This window comes from Musca autumnalis, unplaced genomic scaffold (assembly GCF_047663935.1).
Source record: "Musca autumnalis isolate F117 unplaced genomic scaffold, ASM4766393v1 scaffold_3, whole genome shotgun sequence".
NCBI lineage: Eukaryota > Metazoa > Arthropoda > Insecta > Diptera > Muscidae > Musca > Musca autumnalis.
In genome coordinates, this window is record NW_027411866.1 from 175,258,975 (window position 1) to 175,280,928 (window position 21,954).

The window sequence follows — 21,954 nt, forward strand, 5'->3', positions numbered from 1 at the left end:
TGGATAATAAATCATCTCATATTATTATTTATTGTATAGTCTATTATCTTTCATTGTTTTTGGTTTTTTTTTTTTTTTTTTTTTTGTAATTTATTTTACAGTGCAAAACCGGTTCTTTTAGTTCTCCGTTTATAGTATTTACTCTGACCATGGTTTTATTAAAATGTATTACTTTACAGTCGAGCCGGAATAAACGCAATACTTTTAAGGAAATAAAGTTTACTTCTGAAACAATTATTGCGATTTTGTCATTTATTTTATTTCAATTCTTAACACAAAAACAACATCTAGAACATTGGATCAATATTTTTTCAACCATATATGTAGGTGCCTAACACATTTATAAATCAGACTGCGGTATTACCCAACCCTTTTTATTCTTTGTTAACAAAATCCATATAGTCGTAAAAATACTACTCGATGTGTTTTCATTGTTAAGTCAATGCAAAAGCCCTTCCCATATACATACATATGTAATTCACATTGCCGCTTGAACAATTTCGAATTTTTTTATATTCCAAACCGGTTATTCTGGTGATGGCAGGTGCACATTGCCCAATGCACGACGGGTTCAATGTCGGTAAACAACAGTCAGTTGCCAACTTAATTTTATTGTCAGCCTATCGATACTGTTCTTCGTTATACTTAACCATTTTTCGTTTAAAGTCACACACACACTACTATGTTTACTTCAATTCTTTTTAGGTTTTATTTATACTAATTTTACACAAATCGGGAAGAAATAAAAAAATAACAAAAAAGAGAATAACAATTTACACTCCGGTACGACACTGATTTCTGTGATCGCGGACTTGGCCTTGTGGACAATCATGCCCCAGTTGCTGCAAAAGGAAACGATCATCTATAGCGTCTGGAACGACTGGCTTTATTTTATGCTCACCTGTGCTGCTTTTGGCGGCATCTTCATGACCACTTCCGGGTAATGGAGCCAATGGAACTTTCTCAGTGGATGTTACAACGGCGGCGGCGGCTGGAGCAGCTGCTGCATCTTCATGTTTCTCATCACTGTCGGTGAGTTTGTGTTTAACTTCGTCATATTTCTGGGCAACTGTGCTACCAAATTCCTTGGCCTTGTTGGTCACTGTGTCTGCGTATGGTTTCAAAGTACAGCCGGCATTTTTAAACCATGCAGTAACTGCTCCATCTTTTTCGGCATCACCACAATCTTTTTTCTCCTCCTCCGCCTTGGTGGCCGACAACAAGATAAGTGCCAAAAATGTCCAAACAATTAAGAACTTCATGTCGAAATGAAATGTTTTGTGTTTTTTAAAATTGTATTCGCGCCTTTAACTTTAAACGATGCTTCTTTTCGAAAGTGCTTTCGACAACTAATCGTTGCTGTTTGTTATTTTGATCTGACAACCAAGCGCGTTCACTGTTGTTAAATAAATTTAAGCTGAGATTTGTTTTTCAATTTCCAGATTGTTTCTTTAGCTCCAATTACTCATTCAAGACAGTGAGAGAGATAGTATTATAAGTCAACAGAAGAGCGTAAAATAAATCAGGGAGTTGCCGTTATTGGACGAATTTTGGGAAACTTTTGTGACACATACCTTGGTCGGTTGGTAAAGTAGTTCTTTCGATTGAGGAATTTGTTGTTGTTTAACACAATACACAATGTTTAATCTTTAATTTTGATGGTGCACATTGCTGACGTAGATTGCTTGTGTTGCTAATAATATTCAGCGGGGAAATATACATAAATTTCACCCAAAACTGTCGTTTTGGAACCAAATAAAGCAACTTTTCAAATTAATTACAATGCCCAGATTTCGAAAGATTTAGTTTGAAATTCATATACAGTGCCCGGCATAATTATTTTGACAAGTTTGAAAAAATGATGTGTTTGGTTTTTTACCGGATTAGTCTTCTACAAAAATATGAAAAAATATTCTGGCTAATCCTTTACTAGAGTACTTATAATTAGTAATAAATTTTATCAATTTAAATTTACGCTTCCACTTTTGTGATGTAAATAAAATTTCACTGCGTGGCATAAGTATTTTAACAAAATTGTTTTATTGATTTATAGACCTCAACAATTAAAAATGTTTTATTTATACTTATGATTATTATTAGTTACGGTAAAAAATAATATGCTTCACACACATCTGTACCGCTATGGACCCATTTAAGGATCGATGTTTCAAGGATTTAGGGATTTATCACTAAACAACATTTTCGATGATTTTCTCCCATTATTTTCCACATTTCCACTTTTTAATGAGAGTAAGAACATTTTTCTCTTACAAATGTGATATTTGAAGGATACTACTTTAAGTTTGAACCCGAAAGACGCCCCAAACTTGCTCCACAAAATTCAGGCTTACCATAGTAACAGTGTTCTGCAAATGAATACATAACATTTCGATCGGTTTAATACCATGTTGTTATGAAATATTGTTTAAAATGCCAAAATATTCATTATAGTCCACAGCATTATCGATAAAAATTAAATATCACAGTATTTTAAATGGTGGATCAACATATTCTGATGCTTGGATATATTTGGGCATGGCAATAGCATCAGAAGGACATTAATTTCACAAAGATATCAAACTTTTTGGCGGTTTTTTCACTCAAGCATACTAAAAAAGATATTTTAAGATGAATTATGTCCAAATTTATTTTTATCAGTCCACAATATGCTCTACCACAATGATTGGTGGGGTGCAAGTGATTTTTATTGAAAATCTAATTGAAAATTTTTGTGGCTATGATTTATAAATCGAGTGGAATAGCAAAAACTGATTTCAAATTGATTTTTTTCTAATGTTTAGAGGTTCTAGTCTTAATAGAGAGTTTGCTTTGACATCGAAATTATTCAGAAGATGAGGATTTGTGTGCTTAAGTAAGATTAGATTTGCAATTCTGCTCTATTTACCGGAGAGCAACTTCTGTAATTTCACATTTTCTGCCTAGATAGACCATATTTACAGCGTTTTCAATATTTTGAGATTTATTCGTTTTAAAATAAATAGATAACGGCAGCAATGTCTAAACAATAGCTACATTTATCACCGAAACTGTAATTTTAAATTTCACTACAATTTTTGACACCAACATTCCCTATTTGAATTAAAAATCTATGACTCTCAAGAACATTTTTTCTTAAATGTTAATAATTTAGCTAAATCAATAAATTTTGTTACCAAAAAGTTCGATTAAGTACCAAAAGTAACATAATTATAGCATGTCAAAATACTTATGCCGTTTTGCGTTTGCCTCCCTTTTTAAACATTTGCCTACCTAATCACAAATAAAGCTGGAATATTTTTGAACCACTAATTTTTATTTAGCTGAGAGGACAAAGAAAACCCCTAAGCTGTTAATATCCCGTTATATGAATGCTGACAATAATTATATGCCATTTATGACAAATGTAAATTTTGTCAAAATAATTATGCCGGGCACTGTAAATTTATGTTTTTTATACCCTCAGCATTTATGCTAACGAGGGTATATATACACATTCATACGGGCAAAATGTGCCTCATCGAAATAATGGTTTTAGACCCCAAATATGTTTGGACGAAATCCGTTTCAGACAATTTGGAGTCGATTTAGCAATGTCCGTCTGTCTGTCTGGCTGGCTGTTGCGCACGATAACTCTCGAACGGATCAACCGATTGGAACCAAATTTTGGGTATCATAATATTTTGCCTAAACTTAGTTTAAGTTCGAAGATAGGCCACGTCGGACCACTAATTCGGATACCTCCCCCACAAAAGTTCGAAAATGTTCGGAAAATTTACGCGCACCATAACTCTTGAACGGAGCAACCGATTTAGTCCATGCTTTGCACATACTGAAATTTCTACCGGACTTAGATGAGGTTCCAATATGTAGTAGCAACTTGCATTTACTGCCTCGCTTACGACGGTACATGTCTCATTAGGGGCACGCCCATACTTCCTGACAAAATAGCCTAAAAGTTAAAAAAAAAACTCCTATTACACCGTGTGCAGTTGTTGGTGCGCAAGATAACTCTCGAACGGATCTGCGATTCGGTCCAACATTTGGCCTTCGTAACTTTTTGTACAAAATTAGTTTAAGTTCGACGATAAGCCATATCGGTCCACTTCTTCAGGTACCTCCCCCACAAAAGTTGAAAAATCTTCGGAAAATTGTGCGCACGATTACTCTTGAAGGTGGTGACCGATTTGGTCCATACCTTACACATCCTAATATATCTACCGGGTATAGATCAGGTTCGAATATGAACTCAATCGGTCCACTCCTTCGGGTACCTCCCACACAAAATTTCGGTTGAGTTCACTTTAAGACCTGCTCTCGATTCACTTTGGTTTTTGTTGAAGCAACTTGCATTCACTGACCCCTTTTATGGTACATGTTTTTTCAGGGGCAAGTTAATAGTTCCTGAGAAAATAGCCCGAAAGTTGTAAACATCCCTATGGCACCATGTGTACTGGCTGGAGAGCACGATAACTCTCGAACTGATCAACCGATTTGGTCCAAAATATGACTTTTGTCATATTTTGTCCAAAATTAGTTTCAGTTCGAGGATGGCCAATACCGGTCCACAACTTCCGGTACTATCCCCCAATTTTTAAAAAAATGTCACTAAAATGTTATGCACGAGATCTCTTGAACGAGGCAACCAATTTGGTCCAAACTTTGTATCTCCTAATATTTTGCCCTCTCTCGGTCCTCTCCTTAGGGTACCTCCCCAACCTTTGTGTCTAAGTGCAGTTTAGGTTCTGTTCGAAGATCCTTTGGAGATGTATACCGATGTTGTTCGTTGTGGATCTGCTTTCAGATATATTATGTTTTCCGTAGACAAGTCCATGCTTCCTGGCATATTGGTCCAAAACTTACACGGTGACCTAAAGATATGACTCCCAAAATAAGATCCACTTCCATAATGGACTATGTCGGCCCATTCCTCTAAAAACCTCCTCCGCAATAATTTTGATCTAAAATCCTAATCCAAGTTTTTGTCGGCAAGTTCAAATGTCCAAAATTCAAATGTCGATCTGTCCGTAGATAATAGTTTCCTTTCACATAGGCTGAGGGTATATGTCTGTCGGCTTTGCCGATACTTTTTTACTTGTTAATTTGAAACATTCTGATTTATTCTGCCGTAAATTTCTGAGTTCGATCCATGCAGTTCAAACTTGGTCGAACCCAAACATAAATCTCCTTGAGCAAAAATTCTTGATTGATTTTTGTAATTTTTTTCGGAAATGTCGGTCCCTTTATTTAGGGAAGTATCAAGCGCAGCCATTTTATAAATGTAAATTCTGAGAGGCCCTTGAGGCCGGCTACTCTATAGTAGGAGTCCTTAAAGTTAGGTACCTTTACAGTAGACGCCTTGGTGTTTTCTTAAGCCAGCTGATCAATAGAAGCTTCATATGAGCTCAGTTTCTAGGGACATCTGCTCTATAATAGTGTCTTAAGACACCATTACACTACAAGTCAGCTACTCTACAGAAGTGTCCGCTAGGTCCACCTAGTTTAGAGTAGAGGCCTTTTTGGCCAGCTTCCCTACAGTAGTGGGCGCTTTCCTCTACAAGTATGTCCTAAAAAGCTAGATACTCCATAGAAGCTGTGTTTGAGACCAGCTTCTCTATAGAAGGGACCCCTGCTTACAGGAACATAATTGTGGTTTCATATTTCCCTATAGTAGTGGCATATAAGGCTGACTAATCCAGAGTGGTGTGCTCTGAAGCCGGCTGCTCTACAATAATGGCACTGGTTTCAAGCAAAATCTAGTCAACAGTGTTGGCCTTTGAGGTCAGCTGCTCTTTAGGAGTGACATATGAGTCCCTTACTTTGAAGTTGTGTCCTAAGAGGCCAGCTATTCTACAAAAAATTTTCCTAAATTCAGCAAATTTACAATAGAGACAACTGAGGCCAGTAGTGTTCTGAGAGGTCAGATACTCTATAGTGGTGGCGCCTGAGTCTTTCTAGTTTACTGTAGAGGCCACTGATGTCAGCCAGCTGCTATAGTGGGACCCCCTTCTCTACAGGAGTGTCCTAAAAAGCTAGATACTCTTTAGAAGTGGCCTCTGAGAACAGCTACTCCACCGAAGTGGCTCAGGTGCCCCAGTTAAACTACAATTTTGGTTTCTAATTTCAGCAGTCCTATAGTAGCGGCATATATGGCTGAATAACCTACAGTGCCACCACTGTAGGTCAGCTACTATACAGTGGTGGTAGTAGTTTCATGAAAAAGTTAGTCAACAGTGTTAGAATTTGGGGGGCCCTCTAGGAGTGTTATACGAGCCCAGTTTCTGCGGTCTCTGGGGTCAGCTACTAAACAGTGCACAGTGGTCCAACTTGTATGGGAAGGTGCGACAAAAATATCATCAATACGGCTCTATGTTTTTCTATAGCCTCCATATATCGGTACAACCCGATTTCAGGTGTTTTGAGGTTTTTATTTACATTTTGGGCACGAATTGGCTGTAATTTGGTATTTTGAGTTCCTAGAAGTCAGAAACATTCTGCACGAAAAATTGTGGACATAGGTCCAGGTTTTAGTACAGCCCCCATATAGCGGTAACAACAAAACACAACCTACTGCAGCAGTCACTACAATGACCAGAGGCATCGTCAGTATTTTTGATGTCACACGCGGAAATGCAAATATATGCAACTGGAACCATATTTTTGTAAAATTTACACTATTTTGAACATTTTCCAAAAAATATTGAGAGTGGCCTAGGATGGCATAGCTAGTAAAACTCAACTTCAATTTTGAAGACTTGGAAAGAAATCCACAAAAAAGTTTTTCAAAAAAATTTAATTTCCACTAAATTTTATGCGAATAACTTGTACAAATATTGGTGTAAAATTAATTTAAATAACTTTAGCCAAAAATTCCATTTTGAAAAAAAAAATAATAATTTTATCTTTTAAATTTTTGTTATTGGCCTTATAACACTGTGAACACAAATTTTGGGGAAGAGATAATTCCTTTTGGAGAAGGATGTCTTTGGTGAGTATATTAAGAACCCGTAAGGACAGATCCGCCGTGAGTCGAACTTTCAGGTTATGGCGTGATGAATATTTTGCTGGAGACCCTATAATCCCTCAGGAATTAGCGTTATATCTTTGTTAGCTGTTGCTTTAGCTTATTTTTGAAATTACATATCTTCAGTCAAATCGAATGAGGATTAATTTCGACCTTCTAACTCGCTTCCTTCAATGTCCTTTTCGTCCTTTATATTAAGAGCCGCTTTAAAAGTAGTCGTTTTCTGAACAAAAACAGGGTAAATTCACAAAACGACAACGAAAACGCGACAAAATCGATTAGTTGTCAATGAGAGCCGTACCTAAAATTTTCTGAGCGACATTTTTGCAGAACATTTCGATGCTGTAAAACGTCATATTGTGGTACATTTATATCGGCTCTTAAAATAAAGGACGAAAAGGGCATTGAAGGAAGCTAGTTAGAATGTCGAAGTGCTCTACGAAAATAGTCCTCATTCGATTTGACTGAAGACATGTAACCTCAAAAATAAGCCAAAGCAACAGCTAAAAAGATATAACGCTAATTCCAGAGGGCTTATAGGGCCTTCAGCAAAATATTCATCACGCCATAACTCGAAAGTTCGACTCACGGCGGATCTGTCCTTCGGGGTTCTTAATACACTCACCAAGAACATCCATCCCCAAAAGGAATTACCTCTTCCCCAGACGTTCACCTCCATTTTGTTGCATAGTGTAATAAGTCACAACTTTACTGACGTTTTTATAGTCTTTAAGGGATCATACGAAAATGTCAACTTCTTCTGTTTTGCTTTCTTAAGTACCGTTATAAATTCCAAAACATTGTTGGAATATTAAAATATGATATGTTTAGAGACAATTTGCTGAATTGTCGCTGAAATTAGCTTATATTGATTTTTCGATTTTTGTCGCAGGTTGGGACCACATACAACAGTTAGTCAAAATTGTTAGCCTTTGAGGTGCTCTGTAGGAGTGGCATATGAGCCCACTTTCTGGGGTCAGCTACTTTAAAGTAGTGTCTTAAGAGGCTACAAAAATTGTTCCATGTCCAGCTAACTTACAATAGAGATCTATGAGGTCAGCTAAATTGGTAGTTTCTGAGGCCTACTCTATAGTAGTATTCTAAGAGGTCTGATATTCTATAGTAGTAGCCCTTAAGGCATCTGAGGTCAGCTGCATTACAAGGGTGGTTTTTCAGATCAGCTGATCACCTAATTAAGGAAATTATGCTCACCTAATCTACCGTAATGTTAGCTTAAATCTTCAAAATACCTAAAATCGGGAGGAACCGTTATATGATGGCTATTCCAAAACATGGCCCTATATTGACGATTTTTGGTGGAAAAGTTTCATGGCTACTGAGAACCTTAAATCTCAAATTACAGCTAGTTCGGTTAAAAATTTTAGCTAAAATTCCCAGAACAACGAAAATTGGGGGGTATCGTTATATGGGGGCTATACCAAAACATAGATCTATGGAATATAACTTTGTGGATCACTAGGACCCTAGAGACCTGCCCGCAAACAAAAGACGCATCTTCCAAAAAATTCAGCGAACTATCTACATTTTTGTGGATGCTAGATTGATTACCACAAACGGACGGACATGCATAGATCAAATCAGATTTTTACCCTGATCAAGAATATTTATATACTTTATAGGGTCGCAAATAATTATTTCAATGCGTTACAAACGGAAAAACAAACTTAATATACCCTCCATACTATGGTGGAGGGTATAAAAAATAAATAAATAAACATATAAAAACTTATTCATTTTGTGATTTTAAGAATAGTTTTACAGAAATCGACTTTTTCAAGCGACATATCTCTTGAACCTGTATAACTGGCTGATTTAGAATGATTTTAATGGTTTTATAGAAATTGTCTATGTCGAAGACAGCCTTTGTTTGATTACAATTTATATAAGCAATGTCATTTATGGCTACATGTTTCAGAGCTCGACATATCATCTTTTAATATTTTCTCTTGGTTCGACCCGAACAAAGAAAGTACGTTTTTATACCCTCAGCAATTATGCTAACGAGGGTATATACACTTTCATACGGGCATAATGCGCCTCATCGAAATAATGGTTTTAGACCCCAAGTATGTTTGGACGAAATGTGTTTCAGACAATTTGGAGTCGATTGAGCAATGTCCGTCCGTCTGTCTGGCTGGCTGGAGCGCACGATAGCACTCGAACGGATGAACCGATTCGGTTCAAATTTTGGCTTTCGTAATATTTTGCCCAAACTTAGTTTAAGTTCGAAGATGGGCTATATCGGTCCACTCCTTCCGGTACCTCCCACACAAAAGTTCGAAAATGTTCAGAAAATTTGTGCGCACGATAACTCTTGAAGGGAGTAACCGATTTGGTCCATACTTTGCACATCCTGAAATGTGTACCAGACTTAGATAAGGTTTCAATATGGACTCAATTGGTCCACTCCTTCGGGTACCTCCCACACAAAATTTCGGAAAAGTTCAGTTTAGGGCCATCTCTCGAATCGCTTTGTTTTTTGTTTGAGCAGCTTGTATTCACTTTCCCCAATACGACGGTACAAGTCTTATTAGGGGCAAGTCCATACTTCCTGAGAAAATAGCATGAAAGTTGCAAAAAACCCCTATGACACCGTGTGAGGTGGTTGGAGCGCAAGATAACTCTAGAAGGGATCTGCCGATTCGGTCCAACCTTAGTAATATTTTGTCCAAACATAGTTTAAGTTCGAAGATAAGCCATATCGGTCCACTCCTTCAGGTACCTCCCCCACAAAAGTTCAAAAATGTTCGCAAAAATTGTTCGTACGATAACTCTCGAAGGGAGTGGCCGAATTGGTCCATACTTTACACATCCCAATATATCTTCCTGCTATAGATCAGTTTCAAATATGGACTATATTTGTCTACTCCATCCGGTACCTCCCACACAAAATTTCGGATAAGTTCACTTTAAGACCTGATATCGAATCACCTTGATTTTTGTTGAAGCAGCTTGCATTCGCTGCCTCAATTACGATGGCAAAAGTTTTTTTTCAGTGGCAAGTCTATACTTCTTGAGAAAACAGCCCGATGGGTGTAAAAACCCCATAGGTACCATATGTAGTGGCTGGAGATCCACTTCCATAATGGTCAATGTCGATCCATTCCTTTTAGTATCTCCTCCGCAAAACTTTTGATTTTAATCATCATCAACATTTTTGTCGGTTCAAACGCCCAACATTTTTAAAACCCCCTACATACATACCTTTTTTGGGGAAAAATTTTTTTCAATAGACACAGGCTGAGGGTATATCTCTGTCGGCAGAGCCGACTGATACTTTTTTACTTGTTACTTTAGGAGTTCCTTCCCAAATTAGTAGCTGATGTTCTGGATAATGTTTGTTACAGAACATTCTTAAGATTTATTTAGGTCACATATGTATATTTGTTTATATGTTTGTAGCAATGTGCATACATAGCCACCCATATTAAAAAAAAGTTGATGAACCAGAACAAGTTATTTCACATACGTACATAATAAGAAATGGTAAGACACCAAAGAAGAAGACAGTTAGCTAACCACAATGGACATGCCCACATTCATTTGCTACAAGAAAGTTTAAAATTGTTCATCTTGTTCTTCATGTAAAGGTTATTGCAACATCGCTCAAGTGTCACATAAGACAGTCAATATTACTGGCTTGAACGTAAAACATCGCATCTTGAACTAATAATGGCATATCTTTCACACGTCATTGTGTTGCAAATATTTGTCATACAATTTTTCCAAATCATTCCGATTGAAAGTGCTTCAATAATATGTGAAAATGATCGAATTATTAATGAAAAATCTAATGAGAATCTAAATGGTGATAAGTTTGCACACAACATTTCACATATTCACATTTCAGTGGAACATGAGACCAGTGAAAATGAAGTTAATAAATTCCTACATAAAATACAATGTACCTTGGAAAAGGCCAAGCCATGGATGGATGAACTGCAACAGGAAGCGAAACGTTTAGAAGAAGCAGCTAAGCTATTGGGTATTGGTATAATAAATAGTTTTGGAGCTTTCATTGATAAGCTGACAGAGGATGAGCATAAACAGTCTTTGCATACGGGGGCTAATGAAACAACAGCAAATGATTTGGAGACTAATGAAGCAGCAATAACAACAACGGAGCAGATATCAGAGTTTTTGTGTCCCGATGGATTTATTGCCGATCATAATGGTATCTGTGAACGTGTAGAATAAATTAAATACAATTGCTAATGTAGAAATATAAATTTAAAATGTGAACATGAGTGTATTAATAAAATAACAGAAATTTTGCAGAAAAATTTTTGAAAAAATATTTGGAAATGAATTAGCTTTGGTGTATTGTAGAAGGCAAACAATTATTGTAAGTAACGGCTATCCAACATTGTAATGTTGAGTCAATTTTTATAACCTCCACCATAATATGGAGAGTATAATTAAATTTGTCATTCCGTTTGTAACACATCAAAATATTTATCGGAGGCCCTATAAAGTATATATTGTTGATCAGAGTAAAATTTAAGTCGATTTAACCGTTTGTCCGTCTGCCCGTCCGTCCGTCTGTTGAAATAAAGAAAATTTGGTACTTAGTCTTCTTTGGGGGTATAAAACTTTCTTTAAATGCCGACATTATGCAAAAAAAGGAACATGTTATCATCACAAATTCACAAAAATAAACCGATTCCAGCAGTTAATTGAAGTAGGTACCTTGAATTTAGGAACAAAAGTCATAATATTACTAAAATAAGATACATACGTTGAGCATAACATTTGGCATAAAGAATTTAAGTTAAACTTGGCAGATTTATGATATTAACCAAAAATTTCTCATATTAATATGAATATATTGACATTTGTAATTGCTTTTTTCATGCAAATTATTGGGATTTCTATACTATAGTAGCTGTCTTCTTATACCCTTCTTATATCATAAAAGGTAAAGAAGATATCACAAAACATTATCTTTCCGAATGCCCTGAAAACACAAAACCGCATGCCTCCGCTATCATACTCATGACATAATTGCCAAATTTTAGGGAGATAATAGATATATCGTTAAACTCACAATTTTGCCTGTAACGGTTTTTTTCTAGCATTTGTAGTTTGCGAGGAAATCGGCGCTGGCGTAGCCGGCCCAGTGGCGAAGCCACCACATGTTACAATACTTACTTTTTGCAAATATCAACAGACCACACTAAAGCAGCGTTAAGCACCACGTACGCTCAATGAGCGTTTCTCTCTACACGCACACAAATAAACCAATTGAAAAAGCAAATCCCACGGCGGCCGGTACTATGTACCGAATAGAATCGGATGAATCTTCGACCAGGGGCCGTCATGACAGTGTTGCCGCTTCCATACAAAAGTGGACAAAAATAGAAGGAGTTGACCTAGGTTGATGAATTTTTGCACAAGTACTTATAAGGGCATAGGAATGAAAAATTTCAACTTTGGTCCATATCGGTTCAGATTTGGATATAGCCCCCATATATATCTTTCCCCGATTTTGCTTTAACTCGGTCAAATTTGATCGAATAGCCTTCAAATTTAATATGTAATATTTTCATGGGCCCATGAGTAGCTCTACCGATTCTCGCATCAGATTTGGATATAGTCCCCATATATATCTTTCCCCGATTTTGCTATAACTCGGTCAATTTTAATTTTATATGTGATATTTTCTTATGCCCCCGAGTGGTTTCACCAATTTTCATAAAAATCGGTTCAGATTTGGATATAGCCCCCATATATATCTTTCCCCGATTTTGCTATAAATCCCTCAATTTTTGATGAATAGCCTTCAAATTTAACATGGTATGTTTCCTCAGGCCACTGTTCAGTTTTACCGATTTTGATTTGATTTTGCAAAAATCAGTACAGATTAGGATATAGGCTCTATATACATCTTTCACCGATTTTGCTATAAATCGATCAATTTTTGAAACATAGCCTTCAAATTTAACATGGGATGTTTTCTTAAGGCCTTTTTCAGTTCCACCGATTTTGACAAAAATCGGTTTAGATTTGGATATAGCTCTCATATATATTTCACTAAACACGCAACGATATTGGTTAATTAAGAAAAAATGACGTAATTATCCGTACTTGAGTGACATCGGGCGAAATTATATATCGAAGCCATGTTCAAACCTGAACCGATATGGACCTGTGCCCTCATAAATACTTGTGCAAGCATTCATCAAACCAGGTCAAAGGTAAAACTGAACAGGGGCCTGAGGAACATCTCGTGTTAAATTTGAAGGCTATTCATCAAAAATTGAGCGAATTATAGCAAAATCGTGGGAAGATATATATATATGGGGGCTATATCCAAATCTGAACCGATTTTTACGAAAATCGGTGAATCTATTCAGGGGTCTAAGAAAATATCGCACATAAAATTTGAAGGCTTTTCGGTTAAAATTGACCGAGTTATAGCAAAATCGGTGATAGATATATATGGGGGCTATATCCAAATCTGAACCGATTTTTGTGAAAATCGGTGTAGCTATTCAGGAGCCTAAGAAAATAACACGTACTAAATTTGAAGGCTATCCGATCAAAATTGAACAAGTTGTAGCTAAATCGGGAAAAGATATATATGGGGGTTATATAAAATCTGAACCGATATATCTCAGAAGGTTGCAGGGATGGGCAGAAAGTTGTTGCACATTTTTATTTGAAAGAGATGTCCAATTAACGTAAAACAAGAGCCGAGGTGGCAATAGGTGGCAATCAAAAGATCTGCTCTACTAAATAATAAGAATTTGAATTTTTTTATCAAATTTAAATTTTGATTTCTTGATAACGGTACATTGCCCACGTGCAGTTGATGTCAACTTTTTGTACTAAAATTTTATATTTATAGCCCACCCATCAAATCCCCATCCAAAACTTTTAATTTTATCAACAAACTTTTCAGAAAATGTTATTTTAACAATTGTCTAATTTTCATATGATTACCGCTTTAGATTACCTGGGAAATATTTTTCATATTTCAAGGGCTATAACTTCATTATGGATGCACATATCGACAAAATTCTTCCAGATTCGTTGTATGTGATGTGTTTACTGTAAGAAAAAATCATGAATATATGTAAAAGTTAACATCACAATTTTTGATGTTTGTCCACGAGGCAACACTGTGCGTCACCTCAACAATTATGTGTTTGTGTTCTTGTATTTTTTTACCATGGGAGCGGCAATTTATTCCGGAATGACTGCTCCGAGCTCTTCTGGTCCCTGCCGGGATAGAGATGGACCCCGGGCCAGTATGAATCTGTTACGTTTGCCAGATCCGCATCCACCACATGTCAACAATGGTGAGATGTAACGGATGTATGGAATGGGTGCATTTTCGTAGGTGCTCTGGCCTTAATATCACCCGGAATTACAACGATAGGTATGTTGCTGCTTGCTGCGTATGCACGTTGCGCAGTGCGTCTTCTACGTCGTCGTCTGATTCTTCGTCGTCGTCGGAATACGAGACACCCCCGCATTCTCCCCAACAACAACAAATGTCTACATAGCTGACCTAGTGCAGTTCTTCCATCTAAGGAATATGAAAATATCCGCCGCTAAATCCACTGCTACACTTTTCACCACATGGACGGCTGAAATGAGGCACCGACTGAACATATTGGTCGATGGTGCACTGATTCCGACCACTAACTTTACCAAAATATAGGGTGTAACGTTCGATAGCATGTTTAAGTCGTCCGCGCATGCCACAGCTATTTGCGATAAGATCAGAAGTAGGAACAAGGTGCTCAAGTCGCTGACCGGAAGCACTTGGGGAGCTGATAAAGAAACCTGGTTGACCACCTACAATACAATAGGCTGGTCTGTGGTAAGCTATGCAAAGCCAGCGTGGTCTGCAAATGTTAGCTCTACGCAGTGGAAGAAGATTCAAACCTGCCAAAACGCTGTCCTGAGGACTGCAACAGGGTGCCTCCACATGACACCAGTGGACCACCCTTTATCAAAAACAAGGGCTGCTAAGAATGCTACATGTTATGGTTACAGATTTCTTTTGTTCAAAGACTCATAATGAAATTTCATTTGGAACATTTCTTTCTTTAACACTATTATCAAAAAGTAAAGGATTTTGCTAGAATTGGATCCAGCATGGAATTATTTAAAATTAACAGTCCAAAATTAAAACACATAATTTCATTCTAATATATATACATTTGTAATCTAATTTTCTCTACGTATACTATAGTAGATATATTATTGTTTATTCTGAAACTCACAGTGACATTTTGTGTAGAATTTTTCATCTTTTGACACTTTTCACCTAGAACCAAGTTTCATTTTACTTTCAGGTAATAACTTGAAAAAAGAAGGAAAAATTTCAACAAAAAAATTGGGAAATATTTTCATGTTTTTTCAGCAAAGTTGATACTGCTATTTTTTTCTATTATATATTTGAGTTTGGTGATAAGTGACTGACTGACTCATCATCAACGCCCAGCTTTAACGGCTAAAGCTAGAAGCTTGAAATTTTACCAGTAGATCACTGTTTGTGCAAATGTGCGAGATAAGACCGGGTTTTGCAAAATTTGTCCTGGAACCACAAAAAACAACAATAACAAAAATCCTTATTATTCACTGTTCTTACTTACTTATGTACTTAGTTGGCAACACATTTGTCAAATTAAATGCTATAATTTGTTAATACCGTAAAATATCACAAACAATTTCAAATTTTGTAGTTTACATCAAGCGCATTTATTTTATCGTAAACCAATATATTGGAAAGACAATGGTATAAACTTCAAGTAAGCTATAAAATTTTGCTATAAGCTATACAATTTTGTTTTCACATAACAGGTGTCGCACAAAAGATTTTCTTTCGTTAAAATCCAGTTAGACAAAAAATGATTACAAACGATGAATTTGTAAAAATTTTGATTTTCAATTTTTGTTTTAATTTGAAATTGAAAATCAAAATTTTTACTAATTCATCGTTTGTAATCATTGTTTGTCTAACTGGATTTTAACGAAAGTAAATCTTTTGTGCGACACCTGTTATGTGAAAATAAAATTATTAAAGAGACGTAAATCAGAAAGAAGTTTATACCATTATCACCAACTGCGACCTCTATTTCAATGAAAGATAACAACCTTCATTGTCTTTCCAATATATATTGGTTTACGATAAAATAAATGCGCCTAGAAGTAAACTACAAAATTTGAAATTGTTTGTGATATATTACGGTATTAAGAAATTATAGCATTTAATTTGACAAATGTGTTGCCAACTAAGTACATAAGTAAGTACCCAGCAAAATGTTCGATGCCAAAGATGACATTCAATCATGGGTGCAAGTGATCTAGCATGTCATCTTTTTAGCATCTTCATCGATGAATTTTATATGAGCGTGGACCCCAAAAGATGACGTTCTTTTCTGGATCCTAAGCATGTCATTTTAACCAATGCGTTGACATGTCATTTCCACCAATGCTTTGGCATGTCATTTCCACCAATTATTGACATGTCATTTTCACCAATGCTTTGACACGTCATTTTCACCCATGCTTTGACATGTCATTTTAACCAATGCTTTGGCATGTCATTTTCACCAACCCCTTGGCATGAAATTTTCATGTCTTGTTTGGAAAATGGAAATGCTGTATTGAAATATGATTTTCATGAAAAACAAAACTCTTTATTAATTCAAACGAATTCATGAAATAGCTACAATTAATTTATCAGTTTAGTTTTTCAAAAGTTTACATCCAAAATTGCAATGTAATCACCACCGCTGCAACGCAAAAGATTACTTCCTCCGTTCTCCGCAACTGATATTCTTTCATCTTACAAAAGGTTTTTTCAATTATCTTCCCATCACCAGTTCAGATTTCAACATGGACTCCAAATGCACTCCTTTAAGTATTTTTATTTCGTAAATTACTTTTATTTTATAATTTTGTTATCTTATAACAACATTTTGGTAATTTATACTCTTTTGTTTAGTGACGGAAATATGTAGGGATCTACAACCCGGCTTGCTTTAGGGATCTCTAAGAGCAAAATGTAACCAACGGGGAGGAGAGACTTTTTATGGAAAATACCATTTATGCTTAATTAATTTATTTTTAATTGTTTCTTTCCAAAAGTAGTTTCTTCTTTATTTTCAGATTCTTGTTCCTTTTCGTTTCGGACGTTTTTTTTCAAATTCCAAGAAGCGAGATTTGATTGATTTCATTCTATGTCAGATTTAGAACAGACAAGGGAACTTTTAAAATAGCAATGTGTGCAGTCCGATTCTATTTTTAGCTCGATGGTTGGGACTTCATATAATACCAATTGTTTAGAAGTTTTAGTTGTTTGATATGCAGGAAATGTAAGACAACATCACGACGACAGTTCTAACAACTTTGGTCTGTTCCAGAAACTGCAAGAATCTACTTATTTTTACTATGATAACAATTTTTCCTTTATGTTATCGGAAAAAATAGTAAAAATTAGTAGATTTTTGCAGTACTGGAACATACCAAAATGAAAATAAACAGGTGTGTAAATAAAAACACAAACATCATCTCTATTGGATCGATGGAATGGGTACAAATGCTGATGAAAAGATCGGATCTTTCACGACTTCCTTTGCATTGGTTCAAATCCTAATGAAAAGATCGGATCTTTCACGACTTCCTTTGAACCAATGCAAAAGATGACATGAAATCACGTCATGAAATCACAATTTTGCTGGGTAAGAACAGTGAATAATAAGGATTTTTGTTATTGTTATTTTTTGTGGTTCCAGGTCGAATTTTGCAAAACCCGGCCTTATCTCGCACATTTGCACCAACAGTGACCTACTGGTAAAATTTCAAGCTCCTAGCTGTAGCCGTTTTAGCTGGTCGTTGATGTTGAGTCAGTCAGTCTGTCTGTTATCACCAAACTCAAATATATAATAGAAATGCAAGGATTCCATAATATCTTAACTCGAATATTTCGAAAAAAAAAAACTAGAAATGTAAATATTAAAAACGCCGATACACGTGTCTCATATTTTTAGCTCTATTTTCATAATCTACTCGGGTTTCCCATCATTTTGACTTTTGTTGCACAGTGTAATTGAAATTAAAAATAATTATTACTCTGCTCGGTCACAAATGCTTTCTGTACATTTTTTGTTTTGTTAAAATTGTGATTTTTTAATTATAGTGTAAGCGTCGGTATGTAAAATTGGGTTTAATTTATAAACAAAACTATGCAAAACAACAAAATTTAAAGGTAGCAATTGAAATGTGTCGACGCTTAGAAAAATTAAGTGGGACCTCCATTATTACATCTGTTTGGAACACCAATTCTACGTTTAACTCGGTGCATCAAGGTACTTAATATTATCGAATCAGTATTATCTATTTCTTCGGTTTGTTTTCCATAACACCCGATTATGGCAACTAATAATAAAAGTAGAGCAATACGCGAAAAATACATACGCATTTTCTAACTTTAGAAAGGTTTATTACACAATAGGATATATTCTGTTTTACGACTGCAAATGAAATGTTATTCCTTCTGCCTTGTGGTGTCAATTTATATAGAAATCGAGTACTTTAACAAAATCATGAATATGAATGTAGAATCATATCTTCGGTTTTAGTAATACCATCGCTTGCGGTTTATATACTAAGCATAGACAAAAGTAAAAATATAAATATATTTGTGTATTGTCCATTTTTATCCAATCCAATCTCATAACATGGTGAATCACGAACTTAGATTTCCAAAAGTACATAATGTCTCATTCGTTCTTGTAAATATAGTGACTGTCACTGAAAATAATGCAACCTGAAATAAAAAATGTAAACGTTAATAAATTGGAAACGAGTTGAGATTTTTTAACAATTCAAAAACAATTTTGTAGGCTGAAAAGATGTCTTTAAGATGGCATACAAAAATATTCTGTTTACAGAACCGCTATACTAAAATTTTACCGGAAAACCAAAAATTGACATTTTTAAATTTAGCATTGAAAATGATGCACCACAATAATCGATAAATAATTTCCATTATTTTTTTTTTTTGCTTTTTATACCATTTTTGTAATCAGAATGATGGAATAATTGGTTTCCTATCGTTTTCAGTAGTTTTGTTATTGATTCCGACAGAAAAAATTATGTTCCTGGCGTAATTTTGGCATGATTGTAATTAATGTCCCTTTGTAGGAAATTTGGCTAGAAATTTCTAGTTTTCGAAGTTATTTTGCAAAAAAATGACTATGAAAAATCATTAACGGTTTTGTCTAGATTACGTACAAACAAGTGAGCAAAGGCTATAGTCGGGACGGGACCGACCATGAGATACCCTACACCACTACCCCTCTGCATAAGCTTTTCACTGGTAAACATTTATTTTAGTGAATATAATCCGACTACCACCAAACATAATATTCCCTTTTTCTCTCTGGGACCCCCATAAGCAACCAAAATTTCCAGACCATCCGATTAAAATTGCGACCTGTAACGAAATTGCGACCTGTACCACTATTGTGGTATCTCCCTGTTTGGCCACCTTCGCCAACCTACTTTACTCCAATATAACGGTAATATTTTATTCTTCCATTACCAGGCTTTACCGTTGGAATACACCTACTAGAAGCCGATGTATTCACAATGAATAAAACTTTGATTTTGTCTCACCATAAGTTTTTCCCCATTCCGATCCCTAAATATTATCCGACTATCACCAAAATCAATATGCTTTTTCTTCTGTGGGGCCACCATCAACCCCCAAAATTTCGTGACCATCCAATCAAAATTCGAACCAGTAGCGCTATTACAAAAAATGGAAAAATTGGATATACTACTATTGACTATTGTGATATCTCGGTTGTTTGCCCACTTACGCCAACATCCTTTGCATCAATATAAAGGAGATCTTTTCTTCTTCCATTGACGGGCTATCCTTTTGGAATACATTAAGTTCTGTCCGCATAAGCTTTTTGCTTATTCCGACTCCTGAATATTATCCGACCATCACAAAACTTAATACGCTTCTTTCTCTGTGGGTCCCACATCAACCAAAAATTTCGTGACGGTCCGATCAAAATTGTGATTACCAAAAAATCGGAAAAGTACCAACTATTGCGTTATATCTGTTGTTTGTCCACCTTCGACAACCTACTATACATCGTTGTCAAGGTGATATTTTCTACTTTCCGTGCCATGTTTTGCTTTTGATATACCTCTTAAAAACAGAGATATTGACTTTGAAATACAACGTTGACCTTTTCTCCAAATACGTTTTTGCCCATTCCGACCCCTGAATATTATCCGACCATCATCAAACATAATACGCTTTTTCCTCTGTGGGTCGCCCATTAACCCCCAAAATTTCGTGACGATCCGATCAAAATTGCGACCTGTAGCGTGATTACAAAAAATCGGAAAATGGGATGCATTACCGACAATTGCTATACCTCCGTTATTTGGCTACCTACGCCAACCTTATTTGAATCAATGTAAAGACGGGATTTTCTACTTTCATACCCAGACTTTGTTTTTGGAAAATTTCCATCCAAATCTGTGATATTCGCCATTATAACTAAAATCGCAAAAATGAAAAGTTTGGTTCTATGTGCGACTATTGTGATATCTTCGTTGTTTGATCACCTACGACAACCTACTTTACGTCGTTGGAAAGATGATATTTTTTACTTTGATTAGCAGATTTTGCTTTTGATATACCCAATACAGATGCGTAGATATTTGCTTTGGAAAAAACGTTGAATTTTTCTCCAAATAAGTTTTTTGCTAATTCCGAGCCCTAAATATTATCCGAGCATCACCAAAATTAATAGGCTTCTTCCCCTCCGGTACCCCCCTAAACAGCTAAAATTTGGTGACGATCCTATCAAAATTGCGACCTATAGAGCGATTTCAGGAAAAAATGAAAAATGGGATGTATTACCGACTATTGCTATATCTCCATTATTTGGCCACCTACGCCAACCTACTTTGCAACATTGTAAAGCAGGGATATTCTACTTTCATAGTCAGGCTGTGCCTTTGGAAGCTCCCCAGCCAAAGCTGTGATATTCGTCATTATGATTAAAATCGCAAAATTGAAAAGTTGGGGTGTATTAGCGACTATTGTGATATCTTCGTTGTTTGATCACCTACGAAAACCTACTTTACGTCGTTAGAAAGGTGATATTTTCTACTTTCATTGTCAGGTTTTGCTTTTGATATACCCATTACAGATGCGGAGATTTTCGCTTTAAAAAAAAACTTTGACTTTTTCTCCAAATAAGTTTTTTGCCCATTCCGATCCCTAAATATTATCAGAACATCGCCAAAATCAATAGGCTTCTTCCCCTCCGGGACCCTCATCAACACCCAAAATTTGGTGACGATCCTATCAAAATTGCGACCTGTAGCGTGATTACAAGATTTAGATGGACAGTCGGACAGACGGACACACATAGCCAGATCGCTCGTCGAGACATTCATTTTGGTATATATATGTATGGGTCTACGACCATTATTTCGATGCGTTACAAACTTTTTGGCCAAAACCAACTTATAATACCCTCCCCACATAGTGGTGAAGGGTATAACAATCTAATGATATTTGGAAAGTCCCGTATCAGCCAGGCTTGCCCCATATTGGACTAGCTTTTAACGGCATTGCCCTGATAGAGGAAAAAATCGAGGAAACATTGCTAATAATGCCGTGATCATGTTTGCTTTTATAAAAACATAAATGTCAACACCCATTGTTGCATTTCAAGCCAAACAATACTACTCCCTTCGACGTGTTTCATAGAATCAATCCAATCCTTTTTTGGAGCGGGTTTTTTTTCAAGTTATGTCGTAGTTTTGCTCGCATTGTGTGGTATAAAATCCATAGTTCGGATGAAAATCAGCATATCTGGAGTAAAATCGATATTTTATATGCGGAAGAAGCCAAC

At 35.9% G+C, this 21,954-nt stretch overlaps 1 protein-coding gene across 1 annotated transcript; it reads right to left on the minus strand.

Annotated features, from left to right (window-relative positions):
* Positions 1-681: 681 nt before the first annotated feature.
* Positions 682-1,429, minus strand: LOC141398520 (uncharacterized). The gene is made up of 2 exons (XM_073975845.1): positions 902-1,429; positions 682-842 (listed from the first exon to the last, which is right to left on the minus strand). Exons 1-2 carry the CDS (start codon positions 1,260-1,262, stop codon positions 829-831), a joined length of 375 nt encoding a protein of 124 aa, XP_073831946.1. The 5' UTR covers positions 1,263-1,429; the 3' UTR covers positions 682-828.
* Between the last annotated feature and the right edge of the window lie 20,525 nt (positions 1,430-21,954).

Excerpts from the sequence above, each read along its gene's own strand:
- LOC141398520 (XM_073975845.1), bottom strand. The coding sequence starts at position 1,262 with ATGAAGTTCTTAATTGTTTGGACATTTTTGGCACTTATCTTGTTGTCG.